Source organism: Phasianus colchicus, chromosome 9, assembly GCF_987193195.1.
Source record: "Phasianus colchicus chromosome 9, bPhaCol1.hap1.1, whole genome shotgun sequence".
NCBI lineage: Eukaryota > Metazoa > Chordata > Aves > Galliformes > Phasianidae > Phasianus > Phasianus colchicus.
This window is the reverse complement of record NC_143444.1, coordinates 23,462,258-23,481,544: the sequence shown is the minus strand read 5'-3', so window position 1 is coordinate 23,481,544 and position 19,287 is coordinate 23,462,258. Positions and strand designations below refer to the sequence as shown.

The window sequence follows — 19,287 nt, the reverse complement described above, 5'->3', positions numbered from 1 at the left end:
GTGGAGAGCAGCACTCCATAATCACTCAGGTACAATTTTTTCATGTGTGTATGCAGTAAGGAAGTCTCTCTGCATGGCAAATTTTGACCCAGGCCTTATAGTTTTATTGCCTGATCAGAGTGGTCAGCCAGCAGGCTGGATGTACATCTTTTTGGCAATCCAGGCAGTTTTGTTAGGAGAAGTCTGAGAGACAGTTGTATAGTGTGCAGAGGTGAGAACATAGACTGTGTTGTTAGAGGAGGCAGTGTTGTGTTAGGGGTTAGAGAAGAAGGGAGGCTACATTCAAAACCAGCCGTTTTCTTCAGTAAACTGTGTCTGAATGGCAGCAATTGCTTCTCCCCTTTTTTTTCCCTATGTCTAGCTTGACTGGCCAGAGAGGACATAGTGGTCTCTTATTTGAAATAAATCTATACTAAGCTCTTGAGCAGATTGCTGCACTGTGTATTTTGGAGTCATTCCTCAAGTAAATACGTACCAGTCGTTTACCTCTTACAGGATGTACCCTCTCCTGTGCAGCAGAGGTGAGAGAACTACATGGCAGGGGTAGCTGAAAAGCTGTAGTCTGTGGTGCAGCAGGAGAGGGACCTCACTCCAGAATTAGTTTTAACCAGGGAAACAACTGCTGCTTGTGGCCATAGTTTGCTGGCAGGCTTTTTGCAGCCCGTGCCAAAAGCCTGATGAGGAGTTTAAACTGGTTGCTGAAACTTTTATTTGTCACAAATTGAGTTAATTGCCCACAGACAGAAGAGCAAGTATGCTCAGTAAAAATGAGGTAACGTGGCACAACATAGATAACTTGCCTGTATGCAGTGCAAGTGACATGGAGTAAAGCCAAAATTATTAGTGCACTATAAGAAATATGCCCGAGGCTAGCTGAATAAATCCCGAGGTGCACAGAAACATTGGACCACTCTGAAGCATGAGATCTCATGATGTGCTGCCTTGTCTGGCCTTGGACTGAGTTCCAGCACTGAGTGTTGCTGCTTGCTGTGCCTGCTGCAGCAGGTCTTTTTGCTGTGCTACGCCTTTGCTAATAAGGTTTGATACTGTGAAGTTCAGGTATCAAAATTAGGTTTATAGAATTGCATTCAGATGTAACATAAGAATGCATATGTGCAAAGCCTGTAACAGCTCAGAGAAGGTGGTTTTCATTGTTCTATTACTTTCTCAGTGCTGGCATTCTGGGAGGTGAGTAAGACTGTTCCTGTGCATGGAAGCAATCAACTGACTGCACCAGTCTTACTCTTTCCTGTTCAGTGATTGCATTAAATCACAAGAAAACTGATCAAGCTTTTTTTGCTGTTTACCTTCTCCATGCAGATCTTAACTTCAAGAGCTGATACAGTAGATGTGTACCCTTTGCTGTTCTAGAACTCCTCCGGTTATTTTTGATTGTCTCAGCCAATATCAGATGGATGATGCCAGCTTTATTAGGCATTTGATATTGTTTATTGGGCTGAATGTATCCTTTTCTTGCATCCTTCCCAAAATAAAGATAACATGCTGAAATTGAATCCGTAAGTCGCTTCTTTGAGAATTAACACACAGCATTGTCCTTTTATGTAAGGATACGAAGCAGTTTGTGTGAGATCTTTGTGATAACAATCCATCTGTTCCTTCCGTTGCTTCCCTGTAGACAATCTTAGCCTTTCCTTTGGATGCCCTTTGTTTCGGGATCCTCCTACAGTAGTTGTACACTGTGACAGTTTCCATGGCCACCGTTTTAATGTCCACACTTTTGTGGCTTTTTTTAACATTTCATATTATTGTTACTTTTATTCATTTGTGCCCTTTAAATTCCTAGTTTTCTACTAATCTTTTGCCAGAATGCTAATGGGTAGCTGTTCAAAATATGGAGATGATGGTGAAACTGTAAAGGCTTAATTATTTTCTTGTTTATATAGAGAGTTGGGAAGGGTAGAACACAGACTGTATAGACTCGCTTGATGGTATTACAGTAATGCTTGTGTTGAAACTGTAGTTTTACTACCATAGGGGTGTTTACAGGTCTCTGTCATCTCATGATCTGTGCTGGTGGGAGAGCCTGAACAGGTTAAACATAGAAACAAACCAACTCTCCATGCTTCTGGGTTTGGGTGACAGATTGATGACCTTGCTTGGTCATGAAGAGTGAAGGGAGCTCTGCTGCCCTGGATTGGGCCTTGGCAAAAGAATGGTGTATAGAATAATTCTACGTAAGATTTGGGTTTGCCTGTATCACTGAGTAAATTAGTGACAGCAACATTGATTTCTATACCTTCTGACTTCCATTTTTCTTTCAATTGTTTGCACGTGCAAGTGTACCAGAGTAATTCTGAAGTAATTTATTTAGTGAAAACTTCAGTACTTTGGGAGCTATTGCCTTACCCACAGCATGGAAATGAGAAAAGTCCAGCAAAGCTTATAGGATGCAGAAGGTGGCATTACCATAGATGTCTTATGCTGTCTGGCTTTGAAAAGCTGTGTGAAGGAAATATTGCTGTTCATGTCTTTTTTTGAGAATCAGCATCAGCAATGACTTTGAAATTTTAGAACATTATTTTGTGGATACAGTAACAAAGTCAAATCACTCTGAATTCTGTACTAAGTAAATACCACCTTTTCCAGTGCTAAAAGTAGACTCTGAAGTCTTTAGGCAGTATCTGCGCTTTCCTCTGCCTCTGAAAGCTGTGTGTTGTCTTCTGCTTATGTTGGAGTCTTGTTTTCATTGATTATTTGCATTAAAAAATATCCTTTGTGGTAAGTTATTTTTACATGAAATGTAAAGCAAATTCCCTCCTTCAGGAAATCAGCTTTTCCACATCCCTTACTCTTGTCACTTCCTGGTTCTGCTCTCCTACTTACCTTTCTTACTTCCATCACTCACACGGGCTGTTAATTGCTGTTTTATCCATCACTTGCATGGGAAACCATGAGAGTCTTTGCTAAGGAACAACAAAATACTTCTTCCACAGGTGATAAGGAAACACCAAACTTACTGTGGATTTCAGTTTAACTTTCCTCACTCACGATGTTTCATGAATAAGGGTTTTTAAATGAGATTCATGTTAATGAAGTTTAGTAAATCAGTATAACTTTTCAGCACACTGCTACAAACCGGGAATGGTGTTGCAGATGTGACAGCAGGAGTAAAGGTGTAACGTGATAGCTTCCATGTTCCTGTTTATTTTTATTAAGCATCCAAAGCTTGTTGACTGCCAGGGACAGAGTGGAAGGTGGAGAGAGTCTCTGTAAGAAATGAAGAAATGTGGGTTTTGTTTTGTTTCTTTTTTCAATCATGCATAATTGCTTTCCCCTCGGTAACTGTCTCCAGTCCTTGGTTCTGGTTTTGATTGGTAAGCAGCACTGACTGGAACATTCAAATGAGTTCAGTCGGAACAGCAGGGAAATTAGTAAGAAATCCTGTTTCAGTGACATTACCTGATACGCTTCCTAGCTAGAAGAGGTGTCTTTGTGCTGTTTGTTGCATGCAGTGGATAATGATGCTGTTTTGTTTTATAGGCAGCTTCTCTCTCAGTGATGATTTTTATTTTTGAAATTGGGGCAGTAGGCTGCCTGTTAAAAAGGTTAACTTGTTTTGATGTCTCATTAAATTGTATGTAATGTAATCCCCTAGCTCTCTTAGGAAGGCTTTTCCTCTGTAGCTGCTCTTCTTGAAGGGCTTCTCACAGTTTAGTAGACCTCCTTTGGATGATTCATGGGATCGCAATGCGGTCATAGATGCCATGGCCTGCCATGTTATAGCACAGCAACAGTGTCAAGAACTTGGTAACACTGAACTCAGAATTTGGGGAATTAGTAACAAGAAATTTGACTAGGAGTAAATTTATGACGTCTCAGAATGTATTAGTTGAATTAAGATGACGGTGAGCAGCTACTGTGTTGGAGGAGGTAAATGCAAGAGAAGGATGTATCAGGTATTCTTCAATTGCAATGAGAAATTAATTGCTTAAGGCAGTGGGAAGATTTTTGACTGGAATACTGCACAGGTGTGGAAGTTCTGTGTCAAATGTAGAGCGAACACTAGAAAAGGAGATAAGACATTCAAACTGAAATGTGATTGTGTTTAAATTTGCCACGAGAAAAGGTTGAGAGTTACAGGAAAGTTTTCATCAATCAGAGGAGAACAGAATTATGAACAGTCTGCCTGAAGGGATAATCAAGACAACTAGTTTTATACTGAAATGAGAAGTCTTTGTTTGTTCTTAACTAAATAAAGTAATGTGACACCTGGGATGGCAGGAGGCGATACTCTAACTCAGGAAACCTCTTTGAGAACTCTATTTCTGTGACCTTCTCTTTGTGCTGTTCATCAAACTACTGCAGGCCCTGTTGTGACTTGCAGGTCATTGTTGACAAAAAATAATAATAAGACAAAGGGGGTGTCAGTGTAGTTTACAAGTGTGTTCTTTAGGCGTCTTTAATATTTAGCCTTTTTATTTCTTTGCCAAATTTTCCAGACCAGCACAGCTGCTGTCTGGCACCACCTCTTGGGCAAGGGCATCTCCAGGCAGCAGATTGGGAAGCCTGGTTAAATCATGAATCTGCACTTCCAGTTGAGGCGGGAGGTGTGCCTGGATCAAGCATTTGTCTTCTCTGAATCTGTATTATTTTCATCCTCTGTTAAGCATTTCTCTTCCTCCTGTCACTCATCTAGACTCCAGCCAGTGATTAAACTGTGGCGTTCCAGCAGAGTGACAGCAATGGAACAATTTCACATTTTCCTTCCTTGATGAGCCCTTAGTTCTGTTAATGGAAGCCCTGACTAATACGCTGTGAGCTAATCAGTATGTCTTCTACTGCTATCACTGGTGAGTGCTTGCATGTGAAATGTTTCATCTCAGGTGGTCCACCTGGTTTTCCTAGTTTCAAAAAGTAAGATTTGAAAGTAACACAGCTCTTAAAAAACAGAGCAAATTCTATAAAGCTACCAAGGTGAAGAAGGAAAAAACCAACTTTCTTTGAACAAATAAAAATTGAAACTCCAGATTCTCTTGGTATGTGCATCTTTGGGAGCCATGTTGTGGAAAGTGTGATGTCACGGTGGTGGTCTGTCTGCTGTTGAGGGTCACTGATCCGTGTAGTCTTGGACGGCATGGCTCAGCGCTTCACTTCCTCTGTTGAAAAATCTCCTTTCCAAACACATGATGTAAGTAAGCTTGCTGTAATGGCTGGAAGGTGGAATCTGAATCCTTTTGGTACAGCTGAGCAGAGTTTTGGTGAGCACGGAAAGAAAGACCTCAGTCCCCATAACACATAGCTATGTACTTTTTGTACTGTGAGTGGAAATAAAATAATAATCTCTCTCTCCCCAAGACTTAATTGAATGCTCTGTTTATCTATTTTGAAGTAGTAAAAAGAATTTCATCTTTTTTTTTTGACAGACCTGACAAAGAATACTGTTCACTGTTCAGAATGCTGTCTGAAATGCAAATAAAAGCCGCCCTCTTGATGCTTTTCTGATTCTGCCTTTTACAATGGTGTTAGTGCTGCGTGAGAAAAGCAGCTGAATCAGATGGCAGCTCACAGACTATGCAGCATCTTGTTTCCATCTCTACCTCCGACGCAGGCAGTGAGTGTGATTGAAAGCTACCAGCATTGAAGTGCTGGGCAAAATTAATTATGGATTGCACGCCCGAGTCCCATTCCCAAAGCACAGCTGATTGTCTTAGTAAAAACAAAATAAAACAGCTGTACTGGCAGGTGCTCAGGCTGGCGCTGGTGCTGGGGGGGATGATATAGTGCTGCCTGACTGTGTGCTTGATGGATGTGTTCGGGACTTTGTTCTGATCTTTATTTTTCCTGGCAGGATGAGAGTCAGAGGATTCAACAGTTGTCGGGTTTTTTTTGGCTTTTTCTTTTCTTTCTAAAGTTACTCAGGTTGAGAAGTACGTAGCTAATTAAATTAATTATTTTGCTGCCAGGGTTTACTGTGGAACAGGGTTAAAACATCAGAAGTCTGAATGAGGCAATTAGCTCTGAAAGTTAGGCTCAAGAGTGGTCATTGGGGTATTTGCTCATGTGTGCACTGTCAGCCTAGGAGGATGCTCTCTGTAATGTACACAGGCAGACAAAAATAAATGAAGACCTTAACGTGTTTTGCAGCAGGAGTCACTGACCAGCCTGAGATACCTGTCAGTGTCCACTGTTGTATCTCTCACTGTTCCTTCTGTCTTCTCGGCCCGTGCTTATCACATTGACCAGTACTTTTTATTTCCCAGTGGAAATTCATTGTCAGCATTTTTCCTGTGTTACAGTATATGTTTTCATTTAGACCCTCCGTGGTTTCTGATGAATTACGCACAGTGAACATATTTTAGTTGCAGACATGGGAACCTTTTTGCACGTGTGTATAACTGAAATAATTTAAAAGCATTTTGGTAAAACACTATTTTGCACTTTTTATACTTAACACTTTTCATATGCATTGATGTGCCTATTAAAGTCCTTTATTATCAGCTTCCTTTATCAGGCATAGGAAGCCTTCTATATTGATAAGTGAAACTCAAGTTTATAGTTTTCAAAAGTTGTTCTGTGATGAATGCTCAAAGAAGCAATGAGTCCATGAGAAATGAACTCGTGCATCTTGTGTTTGATTTCCAAAGAGAGAATGAAGTATTGCAAGTGGGAAGTCTACAGACTTCCTTCAGCTGCTGCCTGTCCTTGGTGCTGTCAGTGGAGAAGGCTCTCCATGTCTGAGCCTTGAAGATGAGATGCCCCCTGTGCTTGGCTGGAGGCACAAAGGCTTTGGTGCTGTCAGTATCACCCTAGAGCAGAGCAAGGAGGAGTTGCATAGGGCTTTGTCTGGTGACAGCCCTGTGCTGTCTGTGTATTAAATGTTAAGTTGCCATCTGATCTGATATTCTAGTAATTTTTGATTGTTGTTTCCAATCTCCTCAGCCCTTCCCTATGAGGGAGGCTGCTCTTGTTTCAGGTAGGGTGATACTTCCAAGGAGATGTTCTCTTACCGTTCTGCAATAACATTCCCTCCTTGTTTTCTGCAGCATTTCCCCTTTGTTTCAAGCCTTGATGGTTTCCACTGATGTGGAATCTTCTTGGTTAAGATCTTAACAACCCTTCCCTCGTGAGTGCTTGGATCTCTTCATGGCAAGGATGGACTGTACAGTGGTCACAATTTCTCTACTGAAGGTGATGTTCATTAGTGAGCATTCATCCTCTAGAAAGGAGTATAAAATTTCTTAGATAAAATGCAAATTCATGCATTCACCTGAGTGCATGTTCTACTTATTGGCAAGTGTGGGAGGAAACAGATGCCAAATGTCAACCCATGGAGTTACTTTTAGAGGGTTTTTCCCTGTCTGCTTTTGCAGCCTGGTGGAGTACTGCAATCTTGGTAACAGGAACAGCACCTCCTTTCCCAGAGACAATCACTTTTGCTATGCTAAGCTTTTTTGTTTGTTTGTTTGTTTGTTTGCTACAGTTTGTTGAAAGCCACGGTGAAGATTGGTGGACTTGTAGGATGTCTAAAGCTTCATTTTGCATTTTTGTCTTACCGTATTAATTGGGAAACCCACGTAGGTTATGTAGTTTTTCTTTTGGTTCTGAAAAACTTTTGGTGCTGAAAAAGGAATAATAATGGTGTTCAAATTTTTTTGAAGGAAATTTGGACATTCTTCTGTAATGTAACTTCTGTCATCTCCTTTGGGAAGGTGGTTAATGTTCTGGTTGGAGATTGGTAGTGCTGGGAAAAGCACAGGAGATCTGAGTTTTCATTGTGTTTTTTATGCCACTTGCTGCACAGCAAGTATCAATGGAAAAATTGCATAGGTGCTAGGGGAAAAAATAGTATTGAAGAGGGGATCATATAGAAATATAGGACTCAGAACAGCATTTTTAGATACCATTGTGTAGCTTGTTTTTTACAGAGGAAAAAAAACCCATTTGAACAAAGCAAGTGAGATTTGAACTGTATGTGGATATTCAGTTCAGTGCAGGCTAGAAGGAAGTGGCAGTGCCATTGAATTGTGTTTCAAAAGGGTTGGTTCTGCTGAGCCTGTATTTTGCAAAGTTGAGTAATATTTGGGTTTTCTATTAGAACAGAACTGGAACTGAGTGTTGTGTAATGTCTTGTTTTTACCTTGGAAATTGTTTCACGCTATTTGTTTATTTAAGGATGCACTGCTATATAGTTACAGGATGGCAGGGTGATTCCTGAGGAAGTGTGCTATGTATGCTTGGTTTTCTTGTGTTACCTTGTTGCAGTCTGCTAGAAATCATGATCCCATAGTCTGCAAGGTGCTTTGCACACAGTAGTTTGGGCTGTTACCCAAAGCTTATGGATGACTTGCTGTGCTTCTGAATGAAGGCAAGTATTCATTCATGCATTCTCACTGATGATGAGTCTGTTATACCAGTTGGTCACTTATTCCAGGTGATACTCAAAATACCTTTCTTTTTATTTCTGCATTTGAGCCACTGGTACCTGCCATTTCTGCTTTTTGTTGTGGTGCTGAGTGATCTTCTGCTGTTTGGGTAATTGCGGGCTGTGGGCAAAGGCCGCCCTTCTCTTCAATAACTTGAGCCAGTTGAGCTTTTTATTATTATTGTTTGTATGACTACAGCACCTGACTGCCTAAGGCTCTGCTTGCATTAAGTGTTAAGCCTGGGCTTGAGCTCTGGGCTTTGGCAGCAAGCCTGCTGCGCCGCTGAGATCGGAGCCCGGCTGCGGCATTCTCCTTTCTGTCTGTGGGAGGCAGAGTCCAAGAGCAGCCGCACAGCAGGTCTGGTCGTGCTGCCGGCCAGGTAGTCCTGGAAACCTTCCTTCCAGGAACACGAGCGATGAGGAGAGTGCCATTTCTTTCTGGAGTGCTCCTGCATGGGAAGAGGGGATCTGTTAGTGCAGTACGTTGAGCCAGGGGAGAAGTCGGCTTGCCAGGCTCACCCTCTGTGAACTGGTGAATTCAGGGCCTGGCTTATGGGATGTTTCCCTGAGCTTCAGCACGTGGTTCTCATGAGTTACAGTGCACGCGTTCTGGATGCCTTGTTTTAGATGGGGAAAATCAATCTTCTCTGTGCACACTTGGATTTTGGACATAGACACAGGAGAGGATCCTTGGCCTCCAGCAAATGAGGAGCTCAAATTTTGTGCCAGTTGTGCACACTGATCTGATGATGGCCAGATCTCTGCAGGTACAATGATAGCAGACTTCTAACAAAAGATTTTCATGACAAATACTGTGATAGCCTGCAGGTGAATGTAACATGTGTCTGAGGACAGCTTTGCTGAGCATAAAATCTCCTCCTTTGGAGAATGTGGGTAGTAGAGCTGGCACCCTCTGTTGATCTAAGGCAGAAGTATGCTTGGTAAATGACTGGCGATGGAAGAAATAAGTTATTAAAAAAAAAAAAAGCAAACAATTTTTGCTTGTGTGACAGAAAAGGGGAACCAGTGAAGAAAGGTAACATGGTTGGAAGAGGAAGTGGGGAAAATGATTTTTTGGCTACTCTACTGAAAACTGCACTGGATGGTACCAAAGAAAAGATAGATTGCAAAGCTTGCACCTAGTCCAGAAGGTGTGGTGTTCAGTAAGCATCACAGTATCAAAGTCCTGCTTTGAAAACATTCTTAATAAGCTCATGAACTTGCATTCATCTCTAAACTTCTGCTTTTGGTTGCTGATAACTGTAAATTACCCTTTTCCACCCCACGTGTCAGTTTCAGCAATAGGGAAGGAGACTTCCTCCTGGGAGGAGACAGGATGCCTCAAGGGCTTGAATATCTTTCCTGTTCCTACCTTATATATATGTAAATTAAAAAATATTGATTTTGGATGGTAGCTCTTGAGATGCAAAGATAACATAAAATGGGTGTTTTTGTTGTAAGATCCCATCTGATATAATGCATAGGATGAGCCATGTGATAGGACTGGGGTTAAGTCTCCTCCCCAGCTCCTGGCATCTTTCTTCCAGCTTTCTTTGAGAAGATAAACAGTGATGCTGACAGGTTGTGTGTGTGAAGGCATTCACATTGCCTTAAGATATCCTCACCTGATGAATTCAGGGCCATCCAAGAAACAAGAAGAGACTCCCTTGGCTCTCAAATTGGTTTTTATTTTATTTTTATTTTTTGTTATGGTGTAGCTTGTTTTTGTTTGTGTTAGGTTTTTGTGTTTTTTTTTCCTCTTTAAAGCCTCTTCCACCTTACCACCATCTTTCAAAGAAAAAAAAAAAAGCTTTATTCCTTCTTTTTCTGAGGATTACTGCTGGATTTCAGACTGAAGGATGCAGTGCTCCCCCTGTGCCATGTCTTTAGCAGGAGTTAGGAAGGTGCTAGTCTGCAGCAAGCTTGCTGTTGTAGGGTGAGTGTGCTGAAGGGAAACGCTTCATGGCTGTTGAGAAAGCACTAAATCATGCTTTTCTTCTGAATCTTGCTATCAGGGGCATTACAAAAGCAGAGTGGGAATTCTCAGCCAAAGGCGGTCATTTCTGTTGGTGGTTAACAAGATCCTACAGACATCCAAATAAAAAAAAAAAAAAAAGAAAAGAGGTTCCCTGCTCCAGTTACAGGAGCAGCCGTAGAGCTTCAAAGAGGTCACAGGTGTGGAAATTGGAGGACTCTTAATGGAGGCTGAGATAAAAAGGGATTCTCTAAAGCCTTGGATGTACGTTTTGTGATCTGAAGAGCGGTGAGTAATGCAATTGCTCCGAGGTACCCCTGGCTTTGCCTGGGAGCGTGCTAACAAGCAATCAAAATGTTTGCCCACAGCCAAACTGTTCTTTCCCTTTCCAGTCTTTAGAATAATAAAAGCATTACACACAAACCCCACTGTTAATGCAACATATGGGTGAAGTTCCAGGCTATTGTGTTTAGAATTCTCAGTCTCAATTCCAGCAGTAATTATAACTCGTTCCTCTCCCGCCTGCTGTATGGTGAACACCACAGGAAATGATGCAGAGTTCTCAGTGTGTGTGTTAACTTAGGCTGAGCGCAGGCACAAAGTCTATCTAATCTCTTTATTTTCTTCTTCTCCTATCAAAACTTCAACATATAATACTGTGCACTTGGAAGCTGCTAGCGTTTGACTTCAGTGCTTTGTCTGTGTTTGGTTCTGTTAGAATGTGGTTCCACTGCTTTGTGGATACTTTGCTTCTTTTCTGTTTATAATGCAATCTGACATTTGTTTTCCTCTTTTTCTTGAGGCTGATTTTGTTCAAATTAGAGATTTCCTTGCAACACATGTTTCCTCATTTTTCTAGTCTGCAGTTTTTGAGGCCTCAGCAGTTGAGGCTACAAGGTCCTGCCCTTGTCTATACTTGACAGAAAAGGCATAGTGGATACCATTAAAAAGTCAGCATTTGCTGCCAGCTAGCTGTGGTAACCCTGATATCTCCTGTTCGAACAGAAGGGGTCCAGCAATCATAACTGAATATAAACGTTTTTCATGCTGCCTTTGTATGCAGGGTGTGAGAAAGTCCAAGGCTTTTTATTTGTGCTTTATATTACAGCATATAATTGCATCCATCTTTTGATCTGTGGTATGAATTAGCTCCATTGAAAGCATGTTTTCTATTTTTAAATCGGTCATCTTGAACTGAGCTCTTGAAACATTCTGCCTTTTGGCTTTGTTTTTGTGTCGATGTTCCATATTGTGCTGGGCTTTGTATAATTGTTGACACGCTGGCTCCGAGTTCTTTCTCTGTGCAGCTTTGCTCTGTTTTATGTGACTCTCTTGATGTTTTATGTTAGGCCGAGTATGTAAGATATCTCACCTCGCATTCTGGGGCACTCCTGGCAGTGCTGTGCTGTTACCCAGTGTTAGGAAGGCAGGGCTGAGCTCCGGGTTGCTTACTGCCTGAGCAGAGTGTGCAGTGTGGGCTGAGCTGGGCTCATGGCTCCTACCAGGGGCACCAGGGGTGGGTGGTAAAGCACCTCCTCACAGCTCACGTCGTGGGTGGGATGGAATGACCCCTGTAGGAGCTCGTTTCTCTCCATTGATTGGATGCCGAGTCTGAATTCCGACCTTGAGTGCATAAAGTACAAACCTGAATAAATCAGTAGTAATCAAGAGGTTACCTATCAACATTGGCAGATCTGAAAAATGACAGAAATTTCAAGCATTGCTTTCATGCCCCGTCCGTCGGATGGTCCTTCTTGATTTAAGAGCACTGCTTTGTCCTCCCCCCAGGTTATAATGAGCGGTGAGAGCGCTGTTAGTAAAGGTCTGTGCGTGCGTTATTCTTCCTTTGCAGTGGTTCTGCTCGGGGTGTGGACTTGCTGCTTTTTTTAATCAGCTCATGTTGATTCTTATCGTCTGTTTGTATAATAGTTTAGGGTTGATGTAATCACTGTGAGATGTATTTCATTAAGAGATGTGTGTATGTGTGTGTACTTAGGTGTTTGCATAATTCATGAAGTCAAGTATGTTCACATCCCCCTTTGTTAGCACAGGAGAGCATGCGGTGAGCACATACCTCTTTGTATCAGCAGTGTGCTGGGAAGGTGCACCGTAGTTATATGGTATGGATAGAAGTTGATACTTAAAAAAACCCACAAGCTCCACCATTTATTTTTTCAGGGTGGGCGTAGAAGAAAGAAAGTAAAGAAAAACACACACTTCTGCTAGGGTTCTAGGATAGTTTATTTTTTCATTCAGCCATTAGTTTATTCGTTCAGGAGTTGTACACTGGAAAAAAGTGCATCCATTAGACAGTGAGGGCTTTATTTATGAGGGTGGTGGTGTTTCAAGGGGGAGGCTGTCAAGTCCCAAAAGAGCCTTTCATGGTGTATTCTCAGCATGCTTCTGAGGCCGCTGCTCTGCTCATCAGGAGGAGAGGCAGAAATGTGGGCTTTACAGAGCAACTGTGTGTTTCACTGGTCCCTGTGCTCACTGACGTTTATTTACATATTGGGAGAGTAAATGGGTAGAACAGATGGCAACCAGACATTTGGTGGTTCTGTTCCCGTATGCTCCTCAGGGGTCTTGCATTCAGTTTTTGCAAAAAGCTTGTCCTATAGTGAGGAGAAAAAAAACAGGAGCCTGTTCGCAGCTATGAAGGGCTTGTTGGGATTTTGCTGCAGTGACAGATTTGAGCATTTATTAGATTGTGAAATAATTACAAAATTTGCCTTACAAGTCCAACTCCTTAAAGTAAATCCATTGATGTGCCTCTGACCATCTCTTATATTATTATTCCCTTTTTACACCGTTAGAGTGGATGCATTTAGGTCTAAAGGCAGAGAGTTATTGCCTCTGCAAACTGAGTTTGATAAAGTGTGGGTCTCCTTCAGTGGTCTCACATACATTTTGACCTCTTCTGAAAGTACTGTAACTCATTTGTGCTTGTGTAAAAACGTAATATCTAAACATTTTTGTAGGATTTTTCGGGTGTTCGATATATGCTTCTTCACAATGTACAGGCATAAAATGGAAGATATCCTTCTACAACAAGTCAAATCTATTTTCCTTTCTTTGCACACCCAGGGATGTCAGTGCAGGTCTGTTTCCAGGGTTCTAGGCAGCTTGCATTTGTGGTTGGTTGGATTTTGTTCCAATGTGTGTGTGTTGTTTGTTTTAGAGAAGTGATAATTAAAACACTTCTCTTGGGCAAAACCATAATATAGAATACATATTTTGCAAATATATTAAAAGGGGAGCTACAGGTTAGGTTTTGGATGTGTGAAGTTTCTTAACCTGAATATTATTGCTTCCTGTAAAGCATCCAAGTGTTACTCAGTAAAGGAGGGAGAAAGCAAATGAAAACCAAAGAGCTTGACCTTCTGTGCAGCATGCCAAATCAGCAGCTCCCATAGTTTGTGACACAACGAATTCCAATGACTTATTGGTAAACACGTGAAGCTGCCTAGCATTTGTAGGAGAACTTGTCAAATAATGGAAATACCAGACCTCCCTTATCTTCACCTACCGTGCAGAATATCCTAATGTTAGATAGCCTGTAAGGCAGAACTTGATCCTCTATGAAGAGAGCAACTGTGATTGCAGCAAGTCTTTCTAATGCCCTTATCTTTATAAAAGATGAAACTAGGAAGCCATGTTCTCCTTTGTAAGGAGGCTTACCATAGTGAATGGTAGCACTCAAAGTGAAAACAGTAATGTCAAGAAAGAAACACTGTCATTAACAAAAAAGGTTATTTATTAACAAAAGATAAAGCAGAAACTTGCTAGTTATTTGTAGGTCGTACTGCTGAGATGTTGTATTAGGATTAATTTAAATGAAGATAATTGCCAAACTGGTAGATTTTTGGCAGCATGTTCTGCAGCCCATGGGAAATGCAGAAAATTTTTTTGAAGTGAGGGATTTTAGCCAGAGTGCCTTGACAGCCTGCATGGTTAATGAAGCTGATATGTCTCACTACTGTGTGACTGCATTTCTGTGATATGTGCAGCACTTCCCTTAATTACTTTGTAAGGCACTTTGGAATCCTTTGAGATCAAAATTAAATATGAGCCTGTTATTAAATAGAACCAAGCTTCCTTGTTTTTTTTTATATGGGATATTGCTGCTTTTAGGAAATGTGTTTCTAAACTGAGCCCACCATCACACTGCAATTACCGAGTAAATCACATCCTAGATAGTCTTTGATTTTTTTTCCTGATAAAATAACATAGTTTAAATATCTTTTCCAGTGATTTGTAGCCAGATGCAAAGTCAGCTAAAAAGAGTTCTTCAGGAAGCTTTCTTTTCTACATCATTATGCAACTGGAAGTAGTGATCGTAAATGCAGCAGATTTTCATGGCAGTCTTGAAATCCGTAGGCACTGTTTCCCAGTTTCTCCTGCTAGGGGCTGATGATGGCAATTCTCACAATCACATTCTCCACAACCTGGAGCCAAGTCATCAAATGCTAATATGTGGTCATTTGTATTTCTGAGGGGTTTTCTTTTTTTCTTCCTTGGCAGACTGACGTTTTGGTGTTGAGCTGCGATCTGATCACAGATGTCGATTTATATAAAGTTGTGGATCTGTTTCGGACACATGATGCTACTCTCTCCATGTTGATGAAGAAAGCTCACGAACCCACAGAAGTGGCACCAGGACAGAAAGGGAAAAAAAAACCCGGTATGTAGATAAGAGTATATAGAGTAATAATAGTGAGACCACTGTCTTTTGATACATATATACATATCATAGATGTATAATTATCAATAAGAAAGTGAAAGAAAGAAAAAGGTACAGATACCATGTTTTTCCTCAGATTCCCTGGTGGGAGTGTGACTTATTTTTTTCCAGCTCAGAATTAAGTATTACACTCGTGTAATCGTGCAGGCTATGGTCCAAAGCTCACAAGAGCTAAGGGAAAAGCTCCAGGTGACTTCAGTGAGTTTTGGATCAAACCGTAAATTTTTGCTACATATGAACATTAAAACCCATTCTTTAGGAGTACTCTACATCAGTCAGATCGTAGCTGGGAATTTTACCATTGACTGCAGGGACCAGTGTTAGATGGATAGCAAATACTTCTAGAAATTCTCCACTCTTGTCGTATGTAGCAAATTATTCTGAGATCGCGTCCAGGAGCCTTTCACTAGGCAAAACTCCCACTGATTTCAAGGATTTGGTTAGATCATTATCTGGTCTCTCTTACCATAATATCTCATGTAATCTTTAATGTATCTATTCTCACAACAGTGCTGTAAGGCAGGGCAGGGTTATTATCCCTGTTTTACTTATGTGCTAAAAGTACTAAATACCATATGGTTGTTCCCATACTGTACCTCTCATTTTCTTTTAATGATATCTGCTAAATTGCTGAAGCTTGATTATTGCCAGGTTAGTGGGTCCTGGTCCGTGATTAAAGCTCAGAGGCATTACGGTAATACAAATAAGAAAGCACAGCTTCAGACTGTTTGAGAGGAGTGAAACGCAAGCCAGCAGTTGGACTACGTGTGTGTCTGAAAGTGGAGGAAATGTGTTTTTAAAAGAAAGCTGCTTAGACGAAGGTTTTCTGGAGCAAAATACAAGGATAACAAGGCTGAGAAGGACTTGGACTCTTACGCAGCTCTAAACACCCTTGTCTTTTAAAGGCAGTCATAGTGATAATGGCACATAAAACATTGTCAAGAGAATTACTACAACTGTGAAGCTGAATGTTCAGAAGATATAAATGTATGGATCTATGGTTAAACATCATTAGCCCAGGAAGCTAAGCTGAGCATGCAGGGCAGGGGCGATGAGGTATATGAGGATAAACAAAATCCTCTGAAGACTTAGCAAGTATAAACACACTGAGTCGCACATGCTTTCTTAATTTACTTATTTTTGCATGTCTGTGTGTTTGACTTTGTAGCATTACTCCTCCTGCATTACTGTTAAATGTTGTGTATGATTTCTCAGGTCTTGTAAAAGGCTGAACTTGAAAACACTGAAATTCCATCATGTGGAAGCATTTTAACACCCACAGTGTTTATCTGTGGGAGCTAGATGTAAAGGTCTCCCACTCACAGCTACTCTACTTGAGCTGTCATGGATAACACTAGTAAGTTGTTTTCTCTGTGTGTGAACTGCCTCAGATGAGACACAGACCCTACTAGGCCTTTTCCAGTCTTTTTCTAGCTGTAGGGGAGCGGTGAGATGGGGGAATTTGGGTTTCTTCTCTAGTCTCTAGATAGGGACAATATATTTTAGGGAGTACAGAACCCTCCTGCCTTTCATTCTTATTTGACTGAGTGAATCCTGTTGCTGTCAGTATTGTCCTAGCTTATCCCTGTCTGTCCATGCTGGCTTCTTGCCACTGCCTACCTCCCCTGCTTGTCCTAGTCAGTCTCTTTGCTTAGTCTTGCCCTTCAGGATCCTTGTCAAGAGTCCAGCTTCTCTTTCTCATACCTTACTCACATCTCCTTTCACCAATAGTCCCATCCCCTTACTCCTCTTCTGACTTCTCCCATCAGCTTCATTTATCTGCCCATGGTCATTTTCCCCCCCCCTTTTTTTTTTTATTCCTGTCTCTGTGGTATGGTGTTCTTTCCCAGTTCCTATCTCCACTAGTGCTCAGGAACTGCTTTCTCCTCCTTCCAGTCTAATTTGTAGAGTCCCTTTTTCTATGCTTTTCTTTCTTCTCCCCCTTGTGAGCTTTTTACATTATTATTTTTTTCTATACCAAATAAATAGGTTGTAAAACCAAAACAGATCAAGCACGGCTGTGGAGCCTCATGTGGCTTGTATGCCCTGCTTGTGCCTCTTGGTGGTATAGAAGATCTTAGGTGGCACCTGATATTTGATCAGGTCTAGGAACTGAGCCTTCAGAACAGCTTTTCCTTAAGAATAAAGTATATGGATTTTTTTTTTTTTTTTTTGCAGCAAAAATAGAAGACTTGAAAAAGTGTGTGAAACTGCATTTTTTTCAAAGATTTATAGTGGAGTGAGATGGTAGAAGGTGCACTCTTGAGACACAAATCAGCAGCACTTAGGAATGTTGTATTTCTTCCTGAAGAGCTGGAATACCAGAACTTCTCAAGACAATTGCCACCCAACTGTTTAAGCTTAGGTTAACCACTTTTTTTTTTTTTTTAATTTAACATTAGAAGCAGATGAGCTGTTTTCACTGAAGCTTTCCGATTGCTGCTCTGGAGGCAGGCACCTGATGTTAGAAGTTTCATACCAAACAATTAACATTTGAGAAAGCTCACAGGCAGCTGAAGGCTGGATATTTATATGGAACATGGCAGGCAGTCTTTTGTAGGATGTGGCACTCTTCGCTTCTTCTCTGATTCATGGCACAAACACAGTTCTGTGTACTTGTCCCGTATTGTCAAGTGTTATTATTGGGAAATTGACCCCTCGTCCCGACAAGCCACTAAATATGTTTCTGACTTTAGTTACTGTTTCTTTACCTACAAATTCATTAAACTTTTGAGAAGGAACCATGTCTCATAGAACCTGATGCAAAGTCCTTGCTTTTAGGATATTATTAAACATTGAAGACGTGTGATGCAAAGACCAGTTTTTAAATTATCAGGAATCACAGTATTAATCAGTCATAAATTCATGCTGATAGTTTTCTGCAGTGCTTGATGTAATTCGGGTGAACATTACAGGCAGAAGTTTGTTAGCTTCTGCACACTTAGAGTATCATCTGTTGATTATAATTGTCTCATTGGCTTTTAAAATTGATTAATAAGAGGCATGGAAAAAAAAAAAAAGTAGAATGCTAGGGAATGGCGCTAACCCAAATAAACAAAATGTGTCAGGAGTTCTTGCACCTGGAATGGAGCCATGTGCTTAAAGGTGACGTGGAGGGTTTGGGGGGTGGGAGAAAAAGAGAGTGAACTTTCCTGTGTATAAAGCAAGGCAGAAGAGATGGGGATGGTGACTCTCCTGCTTGTTTTTCTTGTCTTGAAAGCAGCAGGCATGTCATCACTGGTATTCTCTCTGTTTGCCAGAAGACCTCTTGGTGGTCTTGCAGGCTGCGTCGTGTGAATTCTCTTCCCTTAATTGAAAGGGTGGAGATTCTGAATCTTTAACAAAGGTGTATTTTTCCCAAATCTCAATTAATTATGTGATTAAAAAGCGCTTTAGAAAACCAGACTGAAAACTTTCTGCTCTTTACTGAATTACTCCACTTCTATTCTCTTGTGATATTGTGATTTCATTAGGTCATTAAAGCCCTCAAAATTGATGGGATCTAATTTTTAGCGTAATTAACAAATTGCAATACTGTGTCAAATCCTTATTTAACTACCAGGGAGAGGCAAAACACATCCTGTATTCTTTTTTTTTAATACTTTAAACCATGTTTTTAGTTAACGTCACTGCAGGTTTAACATTTTTCTCATTCTTCCCTCCCAGGATTCAGTAAGCTAGTTATGTATTCATTCTTCCCTTTGTCTTTCCTAACTGAGCAGTGCTGGTGTGAAGGGCTCTTCTATCTCTAGCTAATAGATCTGAGTAATAAACGTTGCCTTTTCTGAATTACAAGTGTTGCTAAACACTTGTTGTAGCATTGCTACCCTTACTCTCTAACTTCATTGCTCTCCTTAAAATGAAGGCTGCTTTGAAAGCTTATTTCTCATGTTCTGCATCAAATGAATTTTATCCTGATGGTACTTGATTTGTTGGTGTTGCATGTTCAGGCCTATTTTTGAACTTCTTTGCTTTATGATTAACTTCTGAGAAGAGGGCTTGCTTGATCACTTGGATCAAAGGCTGCCAGTAGGACAGCTTTCAACATCTGTGTCGATTTGACTGTATTTTGATAGTGGTTATTACTATAGTAACTCTGAAGGAGTAAATAAGAAAACAAGGGACAGGGTTGAACTGGGGAAAATGGAGTTAAAATGCAGTTTGGCTGAGAAAAGATCATAAAGAATT

General features: G+C 40.9%; 1 protein-coding gene across 2 annotated transcripts in view; it reads left to right on the top strand.

Moving 5' to 3' along the window:
- Positions 1-19,287, top strand: part of EIF2B3 (eukaryotic translation initiation factor 2B subunit gamma) — a 94,051-nt gene that overhangs the window by 3,515 nt on the left and 71,249 nt on the right. For both annotated transcript variants that reach the window (XM_031601367.2, XM_090146587.1), the window contains exon 4: positions 14,880-15,039. In XM_031601367.2, coding sequence (XP_031457227.1) covers positions 14,880-15,039 — 160 coding nt within the window. The remainder of the gene's footprint in view (positions 1-14,879; positions 15,040-19,287) is intronic.